The following is a 24,059-nucleotide window of genomic DNA, read 5'->3' on the forward strand; positions in this document are numbered from 1 at the left end:
TGCTTTCTTTCCACATTACAGTTCTTGTTGGTGTATCACAAAATCTCAATAAAATCGTGTACAATTGCATTTGTGCTCGTAACATGACAGTTTAGAAGATTTGGAGCAGCTGTGCACTGTCTGCAGCCCATAAAGGAAACCACCTTTGAGCGCTTTGGGTGAGGGAAGGTCTCCATTAACACCACAAAACAGACAACTATGTTACTGCTCATTGCTTTCTTGAAAAAGAGCCACTAGAACGGTCTGGATACTTTGCAGGAAGTGGTATTCAGAATTCAGAATCTGCTTCCTTGTATTCTTCAAAATAGGAGTCCCAAACAGGATGTCGAGCTTAATATCCTTGACTACACATCCTGGAAGTCGAGCAACTGGATAGAGCTTCATGATCCAGATGAGAAATGTTTTGGCATTTTAATATTGTGATATCTTGTGCCATAAGACCTCATTATGGTCTTTTTTTTACTTTCAGGTGTGGCTAATGAGGACTGAGCTCATAGGATAGATTGGAAAGGAGCAGCTGTGATCAGATCTGTGACCTAACAGCTCTGCAGCTTGTGCCTCATTGGTTGAATTTGGTGTACCAGGCCAGTTGGCAGGGGTGAGCGTCTCCTGCGTCTATCCTTGGGTTATTTTCTGGCCATCTGTGCCCAGTCATTAACAGGCCTTTTCACAGTCAATTGTCTTGTTTCTCTGCTCTCTTTCTGTTAGTTACATTGTACACGGCCATGAGACAGAGGGCCTCTTTTTTTTTTTAAGTAATCGGAGTAAGTTAAAAGAGGCCATTTTATTAGCAGGGGGCCAAGGAGAACTGGTGCAGACATAGGTTAATTCAAAGTGGCATCATGGAGGATGCATCAAGCGGTGGAGATCAAATTACAGGGCAATGCGCTCAGTAGTAAGAAAAACAAGCCAGTGGTATGCTGCAGAATGTGTGCGTGCATGCTGGGAGTGTTTAACAGCAAAATGTATGAGTGTCTGGGAGACTAGAGGAGAGAGGAAGAGGGCGCAAAGGGAGAGGAGGAGGAGGGGGTGAGGAAGGTGTCCACAGAAGGCCAACGAGGGGAGGAGGGGGAGAGACTAACTGGGGCAGCATGCACAAATCACCTAGACCAATTAGAGTCACTCATCTTCCCTTTTTACAATTTCTGATGCTTACAGTGGTCATGGTAGGAAATAACTGTACACGTCACTGCAAAGGGCGATGGCATTCAAAGAAAAAAACAAAACAAAAAGGTTTGCCTGAAATGCGTTTAGCCATTCCTTCTACTCGCCTTTGTTATTGGTCTTTGTGCAATGATTTGCCTAAGGACCCAGATTTCCTAGCAACAGCCTGCCACAAAAACATTTGGCAGGAGTTCAACATTCTCTCTCCCTCTCTTCCTCTCTCTCTTTCTCTCTGTGTGTCTCTTTGTGAGAAATGGCAGTGCTGCCTCCCTGCTCTGCGTCTGCCACCAGCCCTGCTGCTGCTGCTGAAGCTGCTGCTGGATGATGAGCCAGTCTGGCTGCAAGAGAGAGAGCCCTCTAATAATTCTGTTTTCATCCAATCACACCACATCGTAGCAGGCACCTTGAGAGAGCCTCTGCCAGGAATCATCAATCACCTTCTTAACACGCATGCCCCGACAGACGCAGACACATGTGCAAGCAAATAAACGTGGTAACACGCACGCGCACCCCCGCACGCACACGCCAACACGTGTGCACCCTTTTTTTGGGGGGGTAATTAAATTTACGGATCAAAGCGTACATGGCCGCAAAAACCACCCGGCAGCAGTTTAATACGAACGAAAATCAACAAGGCACATTAATACAGTGAAAAGGTTAGCGCAGAGAGAGGGAAAAATTTACAATCCAGCTGTAAATTAGGTAAATACATCTAAGTGCTCTCGACAAGGTTAATGGAGAGAGAAGGCCTCGGTGTATGCTAGTCTAGACACGCCACACAGTATTAAGTGGGAATAGCTGTGGCAGTGTATCTAGATAAGTACTTTACAAGTGCCAATGGGACTCTAATAAAGCGAATGATCCCCCCTCCCTGTTTTGACAAAGAGGCCCAAGAGGGACGCTACAAACCGCATTTTAGATTCCAAGCACTGACAAACACCCATTTGTGGCCCGTCGATCCCCTCCCCACATCCCCCGCCTCCCACACCCCGCCCCTTAAAATCCCACGGAAGCTTTTCCCTGTGCACAAGACTGTCGGATGTGGGCAAAACCCAACTGCCAATTTGCAGAGGATGTGCCATGTTTGCTAATGTGAAGCAGAGGCTAAAAAGATGAGACCACACAAACTCGGGAGGATGGACAGGCCGAGCACAAGCAACGATTTATTTTATCTTTATTTTCTTGGCTTTTGTTTCACTAAGCACTAAATTATGGGATCATAACAGCTTCCATAGCAGAATTTGCAATGTGCTGTGTGTGGAGGGCCAGCTAGTTTCCTTTATACCAAGGATTGTGTTAATGGCTTGGCTGTAATCACTGGTGACCATTGCATCATGCAATATATATACATATTTAGATATTTCTTGTAACTAATTTTAAGAACAGGATTTAAAATATTTTTATTTCCTAGCCTTTTAGAGGCAAAAATGGAGTTAATATTTTAAAATGTCTTTAGTACCTTCTATTACTGATTCAGTAGTGGATTACTGTAGTTGCTATTACAACAGCCTCTTTACTTCCTAAAAATCAAGATTTTCTATAATGATGCCAACATTTCCCAATGAAGCATGTTCAAAAAGATAAAATAGATCAAATTTTACCTGTGTTATCTTCCACAGTCTTGCTCTCTCTCATTCTTTCAAAGTCTGAATGATTGATTTTGAACTCAAATTTTCCAGATTCCTTAAAAAGGCAGTGACTTTGCACCCGTCTAGTCAGACACCAATGTTCATGTCACGTGATTGTTTTACAAAACACACATCTGGAGTGCAAATGGCAGACATTTTGTTTGCTTGTGTCACTGCCTGATGGGAGGGCTCCCTGGGCAGTGAGCCATATCCCGCCATAACGCAAACCACCACTGGCTGTAACGCTGATTCATGCCAGTAATGAAGTGCTTAAAGGAATGGAATGTGGTGCGATTTCAGGGTTATCGTCTTGACCTGAGATGAGAGAAAATGTTGATCTGCGGGAATTAAATATAATCCCAAACAGTGAAACATGAGCACGACAGGGCATCTTGCTCCACAAGCTCCAAGTGAAGACATTACCTCAGTAGCAGAATACATCTGTCCCCCTCAATCTGTGTGTGCATGTGTGTGTTTGAGTGGAAGATTGTGTAGGCGATGGGGGGGGGGTAAAGTCCAATGAACTTGCATAATCAATTTTCACACTTTGGCAGCACCTGTTGGCTTGTCTTCATGTTAAAAGAAATGAATGAATACATTACATGTAGAACAATTTCACACTGCGCTGCAGCTTGGTGCACAAAGACGGGGGGGAAAAAAGGGAAAATGGAGCTGTATTGTCTCAATAGGTAACATAGCTCATTTTCCCCAACAAAGGATGAATGGATATATTGACAATGCCGAGGGCGTGCTGAGGCATTTCCTGAATAAAGCCTCTTAACATTTTGTCCTCCTCTGGCTAACAGAGTTGGGGAACAGTCACTCTGAATATAGAGGGGTCTCACTTACCGCAATATAATAGACCTTGGCTTTCTCCACCAGCTCCCAGTTGCTGTCCAAGTCCAGGTGTTTTTCCTTTTTGTAGCAGTTTGCCGCTGCCAGGTTAGCAACAAGGGACCTGCCGAGACAGACCCCATAAATCTTCTGCCTCGCTTATCATCCATCTTAATTTTATCTCAAAAACATCCTTAAAAAACCCCACAAATGCTGCAGACTTTTCTTTGTTCTTTCACCACATAAAAAGAATGATAATAGCTTCCCGGAGGGTTTGAACCAAGGTGAAATAAAGTCATGTAGATGTTTCTGTTTTGCCGTTTGTTTGTTTTGTTTCTTTCAAAAGCAGGCTATTTTAAATCATCAGACATTAAAGTAGGAACAATAGGCCACCTCCAAATAATTCATACTCTCACATCATCAGGAGAAATGGCTCGCACTTAAACGAAGGTGGAGAAACAACAAAACCGCATTACTAAACTAGAAAATTTCGGAAGAAATTTAGCCGGGGCCTGCCAAGGCGCGCCCGTCGGGCATGGGCCCGGCGTCGTCGCGCCACAAATCGGCGTCGACGCCAAAGGACGCCGCGACGTGATCAGTGGCACGCGGAGAACCGCAAGAACGTTAAGCGAGGCGGACGTGCACCGTTCGGTACGATTTAAAATGTTGTCAAGGCTTTTATTTTGGAAGTTTTGTTAACCTTCATTTCAAAGGGCCAAACTAATCCCATGCGTAATAGTCCTTGGGTTAAAATAGTTATATAATGCTCAAAACACAAGTAGCTGATGTAAAAATATTCAAGGCTTTTATTTTGAAATTTTCAGTATGCTTCATTTCAAAGGGCCAAACTAATACCACGTGTAACAGTGCTTTGGATGAAAAAGTCAAATAAAGCCAAAAAGAGCAATTACGTCATGTAAAATTATTCAAGGCTTTTATTTTGAAATTTTCAGAATGCTTCATTTCAAAGGGCCAAACTAATACCACGTGTAACAGTGCTTTGGATGAAAAAGTCAAATAAAGCCAAAAAGAGCAATTACCTGATGTAAAAATATTCAAGGCTTTTATTTTGAAATTATTATTATGCTCCATTTTAAAGTTCCAAACTAATCCCATGTGTAACAGTGCTTTGGATGAAAAAGTCATATAAAGCCAAAAACAGCAATTACCTGATGTAAAAATATTCAAGGCTTTTATTTTGAAATTTTCAGTATGCTTCATTTCAAAGTTCCAAAGTAATCCCATGTGTAACAGTGCTTTGGATGAAAACGTCAAATAAAGCCAAAAACAGCAATTACCTGATGTAAAAATATTCAAGGCTTTTATTTTGAAATTATTATTATGCTCCATTTTAAAGTTCCGAACTAATCCCATGTGTAACATTGCTTTGGATGAAAAAGTCATATACGGCCAAAAAGAGCAATTACTTCATGTAAAATATTCAAGGCTTTTATTTTGAAATTTTCAGTATGCTTCATTTTAAAGTTCTGAACTAATACCACGTGTAAGAGTGCTTTGGATGAAAAAGTCAAATAAAGCCAAAAAGAGCAATTACGTCATGTAAAAATATTCAAGGCTTTTATTTTGAAACTTTTGTTAAGCTTCATTTCAAAGGGCCAAACTAATACCACGTGTAACAGTGCTTTGGATGAAAAAGTCAAATAAAGCCAAAAAGAGCAATTACATGATGTAAAAATATTCAAGGCTTTAATTTTGAAATTTTTGTTAATATTCATTTCAAAGGGCCAAACTAATACCATGTGTAACAGTGCTTTGGATGAAAAAGTCAAATAAAGCCAAAAAGAGCAATTACGTCATGTAAAAATATTCAAGGCTTTTATTTTGAAATTTGCAGGATGCTTCATTTCAAAGGGCCAAACTAATCCCATGCGTAATAGTCCTTCGGTTAAAATAGTTATATAATGCTCAAAACACAAGTAGCTGATGTAAAAATATTCAAGGCTTTTATTTTGAAATTTTTGTTAAGCTTCATTTTAAAGGGCCAAACTAATACCATGTGTAACAGTGCTTTGGATGAAAAAGTCAAATAAAGCCAAAAAAGAGCAATTACGTCATGTAAAAATATTCAGGGCTTTTATTGTGAAATTTTCAATATGCTTAATTTTAAAGTGTAAAACTAATCCCATGTGTAACAGTTACTGAGTTAAATCAGTTATATACAGCCCAAAGCAGCAAGTAGTTGTAAAGGCCAGTTCTCAGTCCTGATCTGTTTCAACTGAGGATAGATAGAACTACAACGATGCGTATTCGTAGTCCTAACCAGCAGCCAATAGCCTCTTGAGTTCCGTTGCTATGGCAAATAATGGTCTCAGCAGGTGTGAGCTCTGAGCTGTGAGCTCTCAAACACACAAGTGTGTTTGAGCAAACACACTTTACTGAAAAAAAGCATTGGAAACAAATCCTTCTTGTTCGGGAACCGTAATACATATTCGAAAAGCGTTTTAAGCGTATGACAGTTCAATGTGTCTTCTGCGATAGTCCCGAGATTCATATCTGTACCTCACTCAGAGCATTTACAGTGATGAGAGAAAGAAATGTTGTGCCCAGATATGAACCGAGGTCGGCTGTCACTCTAATATGAGCAAAAATGAGAAACTTTGGGTCGCTTAGAGGCAAATTGTGGACAAACCATAACTGGTATCGACGAGCCGTCTTCACTTTCGAAGAGATCACAGACGTATCTACAAAATGAAATTTGAATGGCATTTCTAGGTGAATTTGTGACGACACAGCAAATCCTCAAAAATAGGGTATTTCTAGGATTTTTCCCATTGAGTTATAATGGGGTTTTTTTCGTAGTTTTTTGCGAATTATGTCGCCATGTTAATCCCGAATCCCACCAAAAGTAATAGCTGGAATGGCGTGAATTTTCTGCACGTTTTGATACCTCTTTTGTAGGTGTGCACGCAGCGGTATGAGCCGCATTAACGGTTACGGATGAAAAATAAAGAATAATAATAATAAAGAAACTTTTCTTGGGAGAATAGCAATAGGTTCCTGCCATTGCTTTGCATGGCAGGCCCCAATGAGCACTTTAGCTGAGTAGTGGGAGACGGGAAGTGAAGCAGGTGGCCTTATCTTAACATAGCTCATTAGCCCATCCTCATGTTCTTCTTCTTTATGAGCGACCATCAAAATGAGAGCAGCCATCACAGCTACTTAGGGGAAAACTGTTAGGGGACCATATGACAGGAGAGCGCTGCTACAGGAAGGGGGTCCGCTCTCACATAGCATGAAGAAGCTGCTCGCCGCGGTTAGTGTCACAGAGAGGAGTAGCGGCGTAGTAAGTTGATCAGAGTGCAATGACGAAGGCTGCGATATGACAGCGGGACTGTGTTTGACCCGGGCTGCGGTAATGGACTGGAAGGCTGGGGCCACACAAGACAGGCGAAATGAGCGTCATTACTGGGGCCGTTTGAAAGAACTGAAGAGCCCAATGAAAGAACGAATGAGGTTTGATGGGATACTTCTATAAAAGTGCAACTACAGCATTGCTGTCTGCATCTTCAGAGAGAAGTGCTCCAGTCCTCAGCTCACAGCTGCTTTTAAATGATCTGTATGGGTGCACTTAAATCCCTCCACTTAACTGCAACTACTGCAACTGTGATTTTTACAGCCAAGCTTGCAAAACTATTGAAGGACGTGGACACTATTTTGTTGAGCTAACAGAGCTGGGTTTTCCCCTAATAATTTAAGAGTTTGTTACATTCTACAATGGCATCCACATTGAAAGAGAGACTGAATTGGCTGCTGCATATTCCACTTTTTCTGTCATCTGTGCTCAAACAACTGTTGATGTGTGGGGCAGAAACTGAAACACAACTCCTAAATGTTTACCACGCTTGGGAACAACTTTTTCAACTTTTGTTCACACAGAAATATGCGCCAAACTTAAATGATTAAGAAGTTATATCAAAACAGTTTCTAAATAATCTTAGCCTAACACTTCAGCAAACTGCTCCGTATTGAAACACTGAGAGTAAGAGCAAAATGTGGGTTGTTAAAAACTGTAGCTGGATGGAAACTCAAGTCACATTTAAGTAAATAAAATTAAATAAAATAAGTAATGAACTCTGACAACTCAAGACTCAACTTGGATTGCAGCTCTGAGACTGAAGTTTTGTAAACAATCTTTATGTCATGCAGTCAGAGCTGTTATTCCCTCTAAGTTACCTTAATGTTTATAACTCACTAGTCGTCATGGGAGCATTATGCACAGTATGACTTTTCTTTTATGTTTTTGATGTTTTACTGTAAGTGCCAGTAAAAGGAGTTTGTCTTTTTTATTTAATGCTAGCATCTACCAAGTGTTAACAGTAAGTAAACCACAGGCTGCAGCTTTAAAAGTGATACACACATTCTCCGGTAAAGGGCGTGTTTGATTCATCAGCCAGGGGCATTTACAGACTCTGGGTTACAAATAGTTTGTAATAAGTTGTTCATGTTTGTTGTAGCATCATTATGACACAAGGTTCTTTCAAATCTGAGAGTCCAGTAGGCTTGTTTCGATTGTGGACCAAAATTGAAATATTTGTAACATTTTCAGCTGGTGCAGTTCGCTTTCACATTGCACTCTGTAAAATGAACCAAACCTTTGAAAACCTGTTTACCTCCCGTCCAATAAAGGAGATGCATGAAGATTGCAACATCAATACAAAAATTTCAAAAGTTTTTCAAAATAAAAATTCTGCTTTTTTCTTTTAATATCGAGGATGTTTATGTTGCTTTAAAGTCCTTAAGTTTTCAGAGATATAGAGGCCATAAAATAGGCATCTTGCACATGCATAAAACATCAAATTAATCTGCTCATTGTTTTTAGTTTTAAGCTGCAAAATTCTAATTTCCAAACCATATTCACCAAAAAATGTGCTAATAGGAACTGATTTAATCAGATTAAATACATATATTGATACTAAACAGGAAGAAACAGCAAAATTGCTTCACTAAAAAGGTACCCATTATGACTGTTATACAATTATGTTCCTTGGCAATTATACCTAATGCTAATGAAGTAAATGTTATTCGCTATATTTTACCACTTAAAACTGTAAGGGAAAAATTGTGCATTACTCAACATAATGAACTGTAAGTATGGAATTACTTTATTTTGAAAGCTGATTATTGTCAATCAAAAATTTGCCAACAATCAGGGATTTGTAATCACTCCATCCTTGTGTACTATGACTATTTAAATTTGTTAGAGTTATTAAGATTATTAGATAAACATTTTTTAATTTAATAAAATGGATCCAAAATGTTTGGCTGCCATCATGCAAACTGGGAGATCTTTGATTCGCTGATTAAACCTGCAATTGCACGTCTAAAAATCTAATAAACTTGTTTCTTAATGTCTAAAATTGGACTGTTCTTCATGAAACATATTCACAGACTGGAAGTTCAATTCTGAAATCTGAGAAAGACCAGAATAAGGCAGATTTTTTTTTTCTTAGTTTGAAGCCTTTCACTAATCAAATCTTGAGAGGTTGTGACATGTTAGCTCCCAGTCCTTCAAAGCCATCACTTTTTCAATCTGGCCCAGTGGTCGACCTTTCTTCTGGGTTCCTGAGCTCTCTGTTAAACACCTGTAAGAAATACTACAGAGTTCGCCTCCTCGAGCACAGCACCTGACCTTTTCAGGTGTCAGAGTCCACATCAAACAAGCCCACTAAGACCATTCACCAGAGCTGGCTCCCGGGATGGGCAGAGTTCGGCTGCTGACTGACTGACAAGTGTGGTATCCGTCAGGATGAAGGGCTGCTGAGGGGGAAGAGTGTTTAGAGATGAGGGTTATTGATCGCTGCCAGGCCTATCATGAACTGCAGCCCTTAATGTTAGTGATATTTGTGTGTATGAGCGTGAAAGTTTGACCTCTGCTGTCTCAGATGTGCTGATGATGATGCAAGTGGCAGAGTCGCCAGAGACGCTAAAGCCCTTTTTTACAGGCTGACAGGTGAGAGCTGGGATAGTCCAGGAATTTCTAACACGTTGCTACTGTCAGGCTATAGATGGATGACAACCCACTGGAGTGGCAGAGACTGAGTGGGGCCCAAGAAAAACAAGCTCAAGCTGTTCATTTTTACCCTTCTGATGTGGGGAGCTAAGACCTGAAGAAGAAGAGGCTCTGTCAAATCACAGGTAAAGGGCAGTTTCCAGGTCAAAGGTCCCAAACAGGAGGCTAACCTATTGTCTCCAGTGATGCAAGCTGCACAGGTACCAGTCGGCTCCTCAGTCTGCTCATAGTAATGGGCATCGACATGAGCTTCTTCCGCCTTCTTCTTCAGGATCTCGCCGAAGTCATCCTTCCCGATGCACCCAAAGAAGGTAGCCACCTTATGCGGTTTCTGGAGCATCCACTAGGAAAAAAAGAGGAAAAAAAACAGTAAAGAGAAGAGCTCAGTTTACAAATACAAGTCTGTTTGGAGGGTCAAGTTCAGCTAAGGCAGATGGCACGCAAACTGTAGCTTCACAGCAAACATACTGCCTGTGATATATGAGAGCTGCGAGCTGTCGTAAACAACCCAAAAGCAATCCTGCTGCACACAGAGAAACTATTCTCATCCAAGCACTCCTCCTTCCACCCGGTGTGCTAAAAACAGTCTCATCTCCTTATTTACACAAACCCAATAATTTAAGGCTTCATCCTTCTGCTACAAACACAGACTGTGTGTGAGGCTGTACTCACTGAACTGCTATTTTTTATTTTTTTTTCTGGTCCCGATCGTGTTGATGTACTCGGTGACTTTTACCTGACTGGGCTGCTCGGATTCTACAGAGCTCAGGTTTAACCTCCAAAGATTTATTGACGCGCAGTACGTGCTGCTGTTTGCGTATTTTATTGCAGCCTCCTGCTTTGTTGCTGACCGAGGGCCCCTTGTGAATGAGATGTTGCTGCTTTTGGAGATGACCTGTATATGTGTGAAATTAATCATTTCATGCCACCAAACCTGCATTTTGTGGTGGGAGAAAGCTGCGTTTTCATAATTCGCCCTGATGTCTTTTGTTATTTTACACATCCACCCACCTGCCCTGAGGGGAAATAATTGAAATTTTTAAAAGGATATATGGGGGAAAAAAAGCTAAACTGTCCTGGAGAGTATATATTAATGTTATTTTAAGAGTTTTGGATTTTATATATATTATATTTGACAATTTTACTCCATTTAAAATTTGATTCACATTTTTGAGCAGGTGTTTTGTGTTTTTAAGTAATTTTATTCTTAAAATTGAAAGACAAGTGGTGTTTTTCATATATTTTAAAAGTATATTTCATCTTCAATGAAAGTTGTTAAAAATTTTTAATCTGTTATAATTTTGATTTATTCTAATACCTTATTTGGTTTATAAATTTGATTAAATTCTGTTGTACAGATCTTTACCTACATGTCTTACACCGCTATTTTTAACCATTACTTAGTTTAATTCTTAGTTGCTAAGCAAGTTGTTTCATGCATGTTAATTTTATTACTGTATTTCATCATTTTATTTTTAAAGTTACTATGCAAATATGTTTTATTTTTATATTTTATTGTTTTCCTTTATTAAATTTGTAAAGCAAGTATTGTTTTACATGTTTCATTTTGTATATTTTGTTTTTCATTTAATTTCCTCTGAAAGTCAGTCAATTATATTGTTTTACTTTTCCAATTGCTGCAAGTAAAACAAATACATAATAATATTCTTAAATTATATTTTTAATAACTGCAATATAAGAGACAATGAACAAAGAAATGCAGAGAAAACATAAATACGTAAAATAGGAAATTATATTTTTTCAGAAAATTATCTCCTCCAATAAAAAAACAACAGTACAGTATCATGTTTTGCCCCTATGTTGCATCAGTAATTGTTTTAAAAGCACAGTGCACATGTTTGGAAACTAATAAATCTAAGTGCTGTAGTTTTAAAGATGAAATGTTTACCATTTCAAACTGATTGGATATCAGCATATTAAAACAACAGAGATTCTTTTGCCATTTTTTTCTATTCATAATGGATTAAATTTTCCCAATAAGGGAAAGGTTTGAATAGAGGGCAAGCCACCGTCTTAACAGTAGCAATGTATACACTACAGTTTTAAATGGGTAACTAATCATAAGTAATGGAAATGTTCCATAGTGCTGTTTTAGAGCAAAGGAGGTTGATAACAACTGCCTGGCACACTTTATTATGAAAACTTTGAAAAGTAAATATCATTTTTCTTCCCTGTCACAATTATGAGCTAAGTTGTGAAATCTAAAATATACTGTGGTTTGTGGTTTTTAAGGGTGGTGAAAAACTTTGCAAAGAAATACATGCTGGCCAAAAGCTTGCACAAATTTTAATAAATTCCCAGCAATCACAAATTTTAAATTCTGCTCTGATGGCAGGGTGGTTTATCCCTCTCCTTTTTATGCTCAAGGACACGGCAGTCATGACTTGTTATTAAAAAAAAAGATTTTTCCAAGTCTTAATGAGGGAGGCAGTGATTCGCAATCTTGTTCATACTTTTTATGTTTTAGAAAATTATTTTAACTTGAGCTGTGGTTACTAGACCAATGCAGGTTTCCACTGTATCGACCTGCGGTGTGTTATCGTCAATACTGGTTTCCGGCTCTTTATTCTGCAGGGTGTTCAATGTTAATATAAAGGACAGATCAGTGAGCCTCTAAATTTTCAGATTCTGAAAATGAAACTGTCTCGGTCACTCCACTGTACAGTGCTTTGCAAAAGTATTCATACCCTTCTGGCGTCTCCACATTGCCATGTTATGACCACCAACCTCGGTGTAATTTAAGAGGAGTTAATGAGACGGACCAAAACAAAGCAGCACATAATTGTGGAGTGGAAACACATTGTTTTCAAACCTTTATTTCCAAATAAATATCTGAAAAGACCTTAATATCACTAAATAAAATGTAGTGCACAAATTGGCTTAAAAAGTCATCTAAAGAAAAGATTGGGTCCACGTGTGTGTTATTTAATCTCAGCAGAAATCCAGCTGTTGTGTGAAGGCCTCAGAGGTTTGTTGGACAACATTAGAGAGCAAACAGCATCATTAAAAAACAAGAAACACAGCAGATAGGTGAGGGAGAAAGATGTGGAGAAGTTTAAAGCAGGGTTAGATTATAGAACAATACACCTCAAATAGCCAGTTTATTGCAATAAATGCAATAAACAATGGTTCTGCATACTATTGTGGGACTGAATACAAATGCATGCCACACTTGTTAGACTTTTCTATATAAAAACAAAAAATAAAATGCATGTACAATTTACTTGTCATTACTTTGCATTGATCTATTACATAAAATCCTAACAAAACATTAGAACTTGTAGCGTGACAAAATGTGGACAATTAAAAGGTATGGGTACTTTTGCAAAGTACTGAAGTAGTTTGTTTTTTTTGTTAGTTAATGCATGCTACTTTTATGTGGTAATGGCTCAAGACCCTCTTCTGTTTTACAACACAGAATGGAGTCCAGCTTACATTGACAATAAAATCCCCAAATTATTTGCAGCTTAACACCAGGAGTTGTTACTCCTTTAACACGGAAGTATTTGACCACACACAGTCATTCACAGATTAATCATCCTCTCACTATATTTACTTCCTAAACTCCCACTGCATGCACTTTCAAAGCCCAGTCCTGTCACTGCCCTGCTGCCAAGCAGTCTAATTAACCAAGAAATGCAATGGGGAATTTTTTGGATCATGTTGCAAGCATAATATGTATATATATATATATATATATATATATATATATATATATATATATATATATATATATATATATATATATATATATATATATATATATTGTGGGCATATATTTATCTGTGTATTTTTTTCAGAGTTTTGTCATGTTTTATGATATCATATTTTAACTTATTTAATTTATTTAGTGGTTCCCAACTTCCTTCCATAGCAACAACAAAGCTGCAGATGTGTACCTGTGTATGAAAGAGTTTACACAAGAGACAACCGTAAAAATACACCTTTGCTAATTTAATTGTTTACAGACTTAAATGGAAAGTTCAGATTTTATCAAACTAGCTTTTGCAGAGTAATAGTTATGAGTAATAGTATGCCTATCTGTAAGAGACAGATGTCAATTGTGAAAAGTTTGTAGAAAATGTAAAAGAAATGTTCAGACATCTTTAACATGCCGTGCTGTGGTCCCAACTGTCTAAAAACCTCCACAATAGTACCAGTATTCAAACAAACTGCTATAAAGAGCCACAATGACTCCAGGCATTACCAGTTGTCATCATGAAGTGGCTGGAGGAACTAGTGCTGAAACACATCAAGGCTGCATTCCCACCCACACTGGACCCTCACCCACAGATCAACAGAGGAAGCCATCTCACCACCCTCCACACCGTTCTGTTATGCCTGGAACAACCAAGGACATATGCATGTGCATAAATTAAAGCTGTAATTTATGGATTACAGCTTTAAAATTAACTCTATTCTGCCAAGCAGATTGTTTCATGAGATTTCACAAGATGTCTGACCTCGGCCTCCACCACAATATCTGCCTTCGGATGCAGGACTTTTCAACAAACCGAATGCAGTCTGTCAAGACCCCACCACTCCTGCTCCCTGTTTCTCAGCACAGGAGCCCCACAAGGCTGTGTCCTGAGTCTCTGTTTTTGTTCTCCCTCTAGATGCAGGAATGTATGTCCACCCACAATACCACTGGCGTCATTAAATCAACAAATAACACAACTATGGTCAGCCAACGGAGATGAGTCAGTGTACAGAGCAGTTGTACAGATAAAAGTCAGTGTTTTAAACACTGAGAAAACAAAGGAAATCATCAATGACTCAGGGAAGAAAAAGGTGAATCACCAATAACTGGAAAAAGACGCAGCGAGGGTGTCAGTACAACTTCAGAGAAATTCCCTGGAAGGCACAACAACGGCTACACTTCCTGAAAGCTCTCAGTGAGATCAAACAGCCATAACGTCCTCCTACCACTGATCCATTGACAGAGTCCTGATCAACCTCATCCTGATGTGGTTCAGCAGCAGCTCTACAGCTGACAGAAAGGCCCTGCAGAGAGCGATCAAAACCGAACAACACCTGCCTGACTTGAACAATATCTTCACCTCCTGGTGCCTCCAGAAAGCAACAAACATCTTGAAGGACTCATACCACCATCTCTGTGAGTTTCGTCCTTCTGGCATTAGAACCCACTGTGTCCTTGAACATTATTTACAGAAGGCTGCTAGGCTGTCACTCAAACAAAGATATTTACACAGTTTTGCTTTTATTTCCAAATCTTTTGGTATTTCAACATGAAAGTGATTCTACTTTATGTCATGTTCCATTTACTTTTATGTTGAATTGTAGAATTGAGTGTGTGTGATATTTATGACAATTAAAAAATATCTGAATCTTGAGGCTGGTGAGAGGCTAAAAACTAGTCAGACAGGGGCTCGTGTTTTCACTCATTTTTGGAGTTTGAAATAATTCAAAGGATAAATGTTTATATCTGTGGAATATACCTGTATAATAGTGGAGACTGAATGTCTGTAATTTCACAAGACTTAGGTTTATTGTTGTTTTCTCAGCTGAACAACGGTTGTGTCAACCAATCAAGCCATCAAACTTTGCATGGTAACAGATGTTGTTCCGATGAGAAAATAGTAAACTCTAGAAAGTCTCTAGAAAGAAAACATTTTCAACTTGTTTTTGAGAGATACATCTATATATATATATATATATATATATATATATATATATATATATATATATATATATATATATATATATATAGGGTTTTTATGGCACCAGTGGTCTCTATTCAACAGTAGCTGAACAGAAAGAATGACTGAGAGAGAGAAGGAAGGGGAAGAGAGGCCAGGAATCAAACTGGTGACAACTGCATAACATAACAGGTTCATCCCTCAAAAAATCCCATCTGTTTATAATATCCTTTCAGATCATGTTGCAAATCTGTGCAGAAAAGCACCCAAATGAAACCACTCATCATCAGACTTTAGCAGTGTTGTTACTAACCATTTGACACTGAAATTTTTACTTTAACTACTGGTGTACTTGGGATACTAAATCTGATTGCCGATACTTGTACATGTCTGCAAGGAAAATAGCTTTAATCAAATTGTGTCTGATCCAGGTAAGGTAATGTCACACCAACACAAACAGGTCAAGGATAAGGTTTTAGAGAAGTTGGAAGCAGGGTTAGGTTGTAACACAATATCTCAAGCTTCAAATCTGGCCTTTAAAGAACAATAGTAAGAAGAAAGCCACAAGCCAGGCAGCAGACACAGCAAAAATCTGGGAGAAATTGCTCTGCTTAGAAGAAAATGAAATTGAACTTTGTGGCCAACATGCAGAACATAATGTGCGAAGAAAAACTAACACTGCTCATTACCTACACTGTCCCCACAAATGGTGGTGGCAGTATTATGCTGTAGGGACCCTTTTCTTCAAAAGGCCCCAACTTGTCAGAGTTGATGGGCAGATAAACAGGCAGAAAACCTGTTAGGAGCTGAAAATGAGTTGAGAGTAAGGTGAAAGTTCACATTCCAGCAGAACAGCAATAGTTTAAAGCATATTCAAGGATTCAAATGGTCCAGTCAAAGTCCAAACTTGAATGTAATAAAGAATATGATTTGAAAACTGATGTTCCCTGATGCCCTCTATCTGATTTGATTGAATCTGAGTTAATCTGCAAGGAGGAATAGGGAAAGTTTTCAGCCTCTATAATTACAGTGTTTGGTGTAATTGCACCAAACACTGGCACAGTAATTGTACAGGTACAATGGTTCTATTATTGACTCAGGGGTATGAATATATTAGGCACAACACCCTTTTCAGACTTTAATTTATAAAACCTTTCAAAAAGCATATATTATTTTCCTTCCACTTCCTAATTATGCACCACTTTGTGTTAGTCTAGCACATAAAGTCCCAATACTGAGATTTGTGGTTGTAACGTGACAAGATGTGGAAAAGGTTCAAATGGTGTGAATAACTTTGCAAGGTGCTATAGGTGTGAAAACTGAGTTTATTTATAGGCTGGATATTGCTCACTAACTTCACTCCATTAATAAGCTGTGGTTTTAATAGGCTGGCTGTGATGTTATTTTCCCCTCCGATGTTCCTTTCTGTATCGTTGTCTCTGAACAGCCTGACCACGTGGCATTTTGAGTCATGATTCAGTCATTCAACCATGTCTCCAACTCTCCACCTGGTTGTAGCACACAAACACACAAACATGTACACATGTGTGCAAATCCAAGCTTGTCTCCCCCTAACCTCTTGCTGCAGGCACCTCACACTTATCAAGGTCACTGGCTCGGGTACACGTCAAGTCCAATCTGATTTTCCCTTCGCAGTGATGAGCTCCGAATCCAAGGTTAGGAGCTGCAGGCTGTAAATAATGACAGCGCGGCCCCTCCATTTGCAGGCCTCTCAGGTGGGAATAGAGAGGGCCACTGAGGGCCCTCGGTCCCTCTGTGATGACAGCATGGTGAATCACACCAACCACCGACCTCACAGCCGCCACCCCACCCCTCCTCTCTACATCTGAACTCTCATACCTCCTCCACCTTCTCTCTCTCACTGACAAGCGGTTGTACTCTCCCTGCCAGCTCTGCTTGTCATTTTACAGGGTCATTAGCAGACACACACACGCGTGCACCCCCCCGCACACACACACGCAAACATGTGAATACACAGTGCACCCACGCAGGGAAGTGACTGACACACACACATGCAGAGAAATCCTCTCTTGCATCAAATCTCTCTGCCTTCACATGAAAAAAAAAAAAGACAAGCCACCCCTGCTTTTCGCCAGAAGCTGCTCTCCTACTCCAATAAACACAAAGCGGCAATAGATAAGAAGAAAATGTCTTCATTACGAGCGTGTAAAAAAAAAAAAAGTATCTCACACTTATTTCAGCTCCCCCTCTGCGGCGAACAGGACTGGGGGGAGGCATGAATTCATTTCCATTCCCCGGCACCCTGCAGACAGTCCCCCTCTTCCCACTCCCAGATCATGTGAGATAATACCTCCATTATGACAAAAGCACTATCCGCGGGGTCGTGGAGAGGTCAACCAACCCTGCGCTGGGTATTCATGCTTAGTCACATCCCAATTATACTGCGGTGGCAGAGGCAGAAATTGGCAAATGTACATCAAGGCGCTTCATTACTGAGGGGCCGCTCCAGTGAAATTAAGCAGCAGATGAGACAGAGTGAGATTTGCCCCCAGGCGACGTGTTCGAGAGAACGAGAGGAGGACAGGAAGAAAGAGGAGAAGCTGAGGGAACAAGGTTTTTTTTTTTTTCCTGAAGGTGCTTCCAGCTTCTATCCTGCACTAGCAGCTCATGTATATTTACTTAACAAGGAAGAACGCTGCTCCCCGGAGATTAATAAACTCCCACGGTACACCACAGCGATACATCTCTAGGTACATTTAGATATAGAGAGGAAACTTAATACAAACAAGAGCAAAAATAATCCCTGAAAAGCAGAGGGTAGGATGCAGCACATGCTCGCTGCAGGCAAAGTGAAGATAAGTATACATTAAAGGCATAGTTCAGGATTTTTCTGAAGTGAGTTTTTGATCAAACTACAGTGGAATGAGATATTTAAACAGCACAATATTTTTCATTAACATGAAATCCACTCAGCGCAGAGCTATCTAGTTTCTGCCATTATGTCACTTTGTCTGTTGAAATACATGTAAGCTTTCAGTTTGAGGGTAATTGCTTCAAGCTTGACACCCTGGGAAGGGAATCTTGAGTTGGCTAAATCATTCATGAAAACATTAGCAAAGTGTGTTAACATTAAGTAGTTAGACAGTAATCTAGGTTCACTGCAGGAAAAAGAAACTTTGACGGACAACAATGCAGTTTGTAAATACTGCAAAAATACTAAAACTGTCTAAATGTTAGCCGCTAACACCAATAACATGTACCATCTCATTATGAGCTGGATGCATCATTACACCTCCAGTTAAAAGATCATATGCAGTTAATATCTTACCTGCCTCTCTTGAGGCCTTCATTTAATATAAATCCAGATTAGCTGGACCCACAGGCCGAAGCTAACGACTTGTGCTAACATGGTTTTATAAACCATTCAAATGTTATATTTTTATTGGATGATTAATTAAATTGAAGCTGGGGTAATTATTTATGATTATTTCTGTTTACACATAAGGAGAGGTACAGTGACTATACAAAGCATTCACCCTCTTGGATGTCTTACCCTTTTCTTGCTTTTATAAATCTACCATGATCGACAAAATGTGGTTTTCTGACTAAAATAAAACAGAAAATCTTTAATAACAAATTAAGAAATGATTTCTACTCAGTTAAATACACATGCAACATAAAATAAGTCGATGTCTAGATGCACCTTTGTCTGCAGTCACAGCACAGAGTCTGTGTGACTAGGTCAGGGGTCGGTAACCCGCGGCTCTTTAGCGCTGCCCTAGTGGTTTCTGAATCTAGCTGCTCAGCAAAATCACCAAACATCCAGCCTGTAAACCCAACTTAGCTTCTCTTGCTTTAAGAGTTAATAAAAAAATACCTTTAAAGTTTGTTACAGTATGAATTCAGACCTTAAGATATTAACTGATTGTAACCTGATCTGTCATGTTTGGTGGACTGCACATTTACCGTTACATTTTGCTAGCCTTAGAATTGCCTAACTCTCAAATTCTCCACAAAAAGCTAGCCTGCAGGCCAACAGATAGCTATTAATTATGACATCTCATGGTTGCAAGGGGCCCCTCTAGGGGACCTGACCCAGACCTGCACTTCAACATCCAGCAGCTGCCACTCTTCACTTGCGGAGGCAGCCGCTTCACGTGGCGGCTTCCAGGAGGGCAATTACACAGCCCAGATGAGATGAGGCAGCTGAATGTTTGGGACTTGAGTGCTCAGACTGCCATTAGCACTATAAGCTATTACATTCCCTCCTCTCCTTTTCTACTCCTCTCCCTGCTCACTAGCTTCTGTATATTGATGATGTGGTAATGGGACCTCTAGTTAGATATTCCTCCTGTAAAAACAATGTCTTGTTTCTAGTCTCTCCCTGAGGGGTCAATGAATTCTCCCGGAGTCGCTGGGAATCATTTCTGCTCTATTAATGATGCAATCGCAATGCAATTCAGATCTACTGAAGACACAGCCACAGTGGGCTCCTTGCAGGGTAGCTGACAGATGATGCCTGGTGTTATCCTGCAGCTCGAAAAACAAAGCAGCACATCTGCACATCACACAGAAGCTGGCTGGCCGTCACTCTTTATCAACTCTTCACAAGGCTCAGTTCATCCACATATACAGGTACATCTCCAAAAATTTGAATACTGTGAAAAAGTTCAGTGTTTTTTGTCACTCAATCCAGAAAGTGAAACTCATTTTATACATCTCCAACACGCACTGAGTGAAGCTTTTGTTTCTTTTTATTTCGATTATTATTAATCCTTATATTTGTAAAACGGGTAAAAGATCAATATTGAAAACTTTTGGTGTCACATCGTTATCAGCTAAAACATCTGAAAATTATTTTAACACTAGATGAGAACAAGAAAACGGGATCATTTAAACTGAAATGTCAGGGTTCTGAAAAGTATTTTCCTTTCCATGCAAACAATACTTGGTTAGGCATCCTTTTGCATTAATTATTGCAGTAATTACTGCAGTAATTAATGGTCTGGTTGTTTACCCCCTGATCTTATAAAGGTCCATCATCTTAGGTTCCTTCATATAAATCCAAACTTCCATTTATTTGTTCATCCTGGGTATAAACGGAGGAACTATTAATGATGAGTGAGGAGAAATCCATTCTCCCTTTATGTGCTCGCAGTATCCTTGTTTCTGTATAGCAAATAAAGTTTTTCTTGTCATACAGAATGACAGGAGACAATGCAGCGTCATCGCAGACCTTGTCCTCCATATATGGTGTCTTCCTGGCTCAAAAGACTTTCTGCTTGGGAAAAGTGCATTTAAAATTACTCATATGATTTGAAAAAGATGAAAAATGGTCAATTGTGAATTATTTATTTCATACTTTCAAGATTTGTAGGCCTTTGGGTCTAATATATGATGTCATGTACACTTTAAGTTTCTATTCTTCCCAGCTTGCACTTCTTCAGCTGGTTTCCCCCAGACAATGGCCATTTCTAATGATGGTCACATTAATTATAGGCTTATCAGCCTTTGCTAAAATTCAACAGGGCTATTAATGGCTACAAGGAGAGAGGGTAAGGGTGCTTTATGTTGAGTTCGGCTCCTCTTTTAGACTCGGCTGTCAGTAGCTGAAATGAGTGTTTCTCTTGACTGTGCAGTTAAAACAACCAGCAAACATCTGCCCATCAGGGCCTGTCATCGCAGGCACTTTTATATAAAACACTGCTGGAGCACTGCGAGTGCTGACATTGATGAGATCTGGCAGCTTCCATTAAATCACTCTTTCCTGTAAAGTGGCTTCCATCAAAGCAACCGGCTGAGATTTTTCACTCAATCAGGTAACACACAAGCTACCACCTCCCCCCACCCGCACCTCAACTCCTCCATGTCCTCTCAGGAGCTAGAGTCTTCTGGTCAATAACTCCAATCAGTTCAATTTCATGCACAGTTAGTCATGTTAGGGTTCTAGGGCACCACTCGCATCATGGTTGCAGATGTTGTTGTTGCAGTTGTTGCTTGTATTTAGTTTTTTTTTGTTCCCTCCCCCTCCACTATCCCCAGAGAGATGATAAGTGGGACGAGATCCTGCACTGTGTAAAAATGGAGACTAGCCAAGGCTAGCATGGTTGTTTTAACTCTGCCTCGACACAGCAGGCTCTTTGCCAAACCATTAAAAGTCGCTGTGCTCTGCTCCGGTGACACAGCTAAAAGAATAGAGAGTGGGTGAGAGGGAGAGCTGTAAATGATCAACAAGATAATGAGCTGATTATCAGTCAAAGGCATGGATAAGCTCTCGCTCTCTTCAGTAATTTCCCCTTTCAGATCAGTCAACCAGACCCTTAGGTCTGCAATCAACACTCAAAGAGAGAACGTGATGGAAGGCCAGCCCAATTTCAGCTTCAAACATCCAGATCCTGGTGGTCTTCTGTTGAGAGCCTTTGCTCCGTCCCTTTCCTACACACCAGAATGGTGGGGAGACTTGTGTACCACTGCTCAGTTCTTTGGTAATGGGTGTTTCACAGTTGTCATACGGCTTCAAGCTCTGGCTGCGAGACAACTTAAAGCTGACTGATAGTCAACTGATGCAATCTGTGCAAGAATTTCCACACTCGCACATTTCCTATTATTTTGGCACTACTGGTGCGGCATCAGTAGTATAAGAGGAGAGACTGAGCACATAAAAAAATCTAATTAATTAGGAGAGTCATTTTTTAAAATGGTAATTCAATATGAGTTACGGGTGTAACAAGATCTTGTATTAAAATTTGACTTTTAAATCATCTGTGTGGCAGAATTTTTAGTGCTTGATAAAAAAAAAAAAAACAGAAAGGCCAGAATTACAAAATATTAATGATTTGGGAACATTGTGAGAATACTTAACCAATAGTAACTAGCAACACTTTGAATGGCATTTGTTTTTGAGATTCCTGACAGTAGTAAAGGTCTATTTCACAGTTTATTAATGAGTCTGGACTGCATTTAATTGATTGAGTCACAGACAAGATAAAAATCGTTTGTAAGCACTGTAAAAATGCGGGAACTGGTTTCAAGCTGTCAGTCAGCTCTGTATCATGGACAAATAAGTGTATTACCTGAAAATCACAGCAATTACTTTAGACTGACAAAGTTAGTTGTTCATTAAAGGTTCTGCATACAAGTAGTTGAAAGGAGTTCATCCATAAGGTGACTAAGTTTAGCAGTAGACCGGCTGTATGCTCTTTCTGCTCTAAGAAATAGGCCTGTCGTGATACACAATAAATCAATTAATCGCATGATAAATTAAAACAAGCTTGATAAATTTAAATTTGGTTGATAATTTAAAGTTGAATGCTTGCTCGTTTTCTAAATGACAAAAAGCTTCATTCTGGTGTATTAAGTTATTTCTTCCCTTCTAGTTTCCTTAGTATTGGGTTCAAAACACAGGAAATGATAAACGGCAGAGAAAAACATCAGTTTAGCAACGTCAGCGACAAAAGCTGAAAATTTTTCAAGATTCTTGTGTCACGTAACAAGCGCACGTCTGCACGCCTACGTGTACAATCTCAAAATTTCAAATGCACAAATGTCGCAGGTCGCTTAGCTGGAAGAGGGAATGACCTCCTCATGGTCTCCTACCACAGATCGTAGCATCAAAGTCCGGTACAGAGGAGCAAATCAGGGAAACGTTGTTTAAAAGTCGAATGTGAAAGCTACAGTCTGGGAGAGCTTTGAATTCAAACCGAATGGCCGTGGTGACACACCTCTGCAAACCCGTATGTTGCATTTGTTGTAAAGCGGAAGCAACTAAACACGGTAATACAACAAACATGTACTGTATCTGCACCTAAAACTTAATCATCAGATGTAGTTTTCAAAATGCAAAATGGCACAGTGACCTTTATGCCTAATCGTTGAAGAGAAGCTGCCCTTTAATCTAATTGAAAAGCCATAATTTCAAGAAATGTTGCAAAGATTTGACATCCAGTACACAGTAGAAAGTTTACACTTTGTTTGTCTCACAAAAGTCCTAACTGGCGGCGTTGCCTGTTTTCCCTGTCAGGAGTCTAATGATTAATATATTTTGAAGGGCAAGTTTGTTTACAGAGACTTCATAATCCATTTTATTTGTTTTTGGTTTGCTTAATTATTTGGATATTTAAAATGTCTTACTGATCTTTGAGTGTGTGTACTTGCATTACCATGCCATTTTTATGCTATTAGTCTTAAAACGACAATGTTCTAGTTTATCACAATAATTTATGGGACAATTTAACGCCCAGCAAAATTTGTTATTGTGACGAATCTACCGGGAACACAGTGGGATTCCCCCAGACTGAGATGGAGAGTGTCCCTGAGAGAAGAGGAATGCCTGTGGTTGTATCTTCAACCTGCTGGCTCTTCGACCCAAGCGTGGTCAAGGCTCAGCTATTAAAAGACCTTTGTACTCATCACTCCTTTCAAGGCCACGCTATTATAAAACAAACCTTGGCAACAAGCTGCAAAGTGTAATGTCTGTTGGTAAAATAAACAACTTGCTGAGGCAGATAACTTGGTCCATTAACCTCTACCATCAGTGTATCAGACACCCAACTTTATAAAATAACACAAAATAACTAATATTTTGCATAATCAGCATATTTGCTTTAGCATTACAATAAAATGTTGCTGGTGTTTTTATAGTTCAGACAGTACACTCAGCAGTATTCCCTAACTCTGAATCTGTGCACCAAAATAAAATAAAAAAAAAAACTATAAATTACTAGACTACAATCATTATTG

At 39.5% G+C, this 24,059-nt stretch overlaps 1 protein-coding gene across 3 annotated transcripts in view; it reads right to left on the bottom strand.

Moving 5' to 3' along the window:
* LOC102227736 (adenosine kinase-like) overlaps positions 1-24,059 on the bottom strand; it is a 171,679-nt gene that overhangs the window by 94,731 nt on the left and 52,889 nt on the right. For all 3 annotated transcript variants that reach the window (XR_002753401.1, XM_023341219.1, XM_005794605.3), the window contains exons 5-6: positions 9,828-10,000; positions 3,642-3,750 (exon numbers count right to left, since the gene is read on the bottom strand). Coding sequence is in view for 2 of the 3 variants with exons in the window: in XM_023341219.1 (XP_023196987.1) it covers positions 3,642-3,750; positions 9,828-10,000 (282 nt within the window). In the remaining variant the exon portion in view is untranslated. The remainder of the gene's footprint in view (positions 1-3,641; positions 3,751-9,827; positions 10,001-24,059) is intronic.

This window comes from Xiphophorus maculatus, chromosome 10 (assembly GCF_002775205.1).
Source record: "Xiphophorus maculatus strain JP 163 A chromosome 10, X_maculatus-5.0-male, whole genome shotgun sequence".
Taxonomy (NCBI): Eukaryota; Metazoa; Chordata; class Actinopteri; order Cyprinodontiformes; family Poeciliidae; genus Xiphophorus; species Xiphophorus maculatus.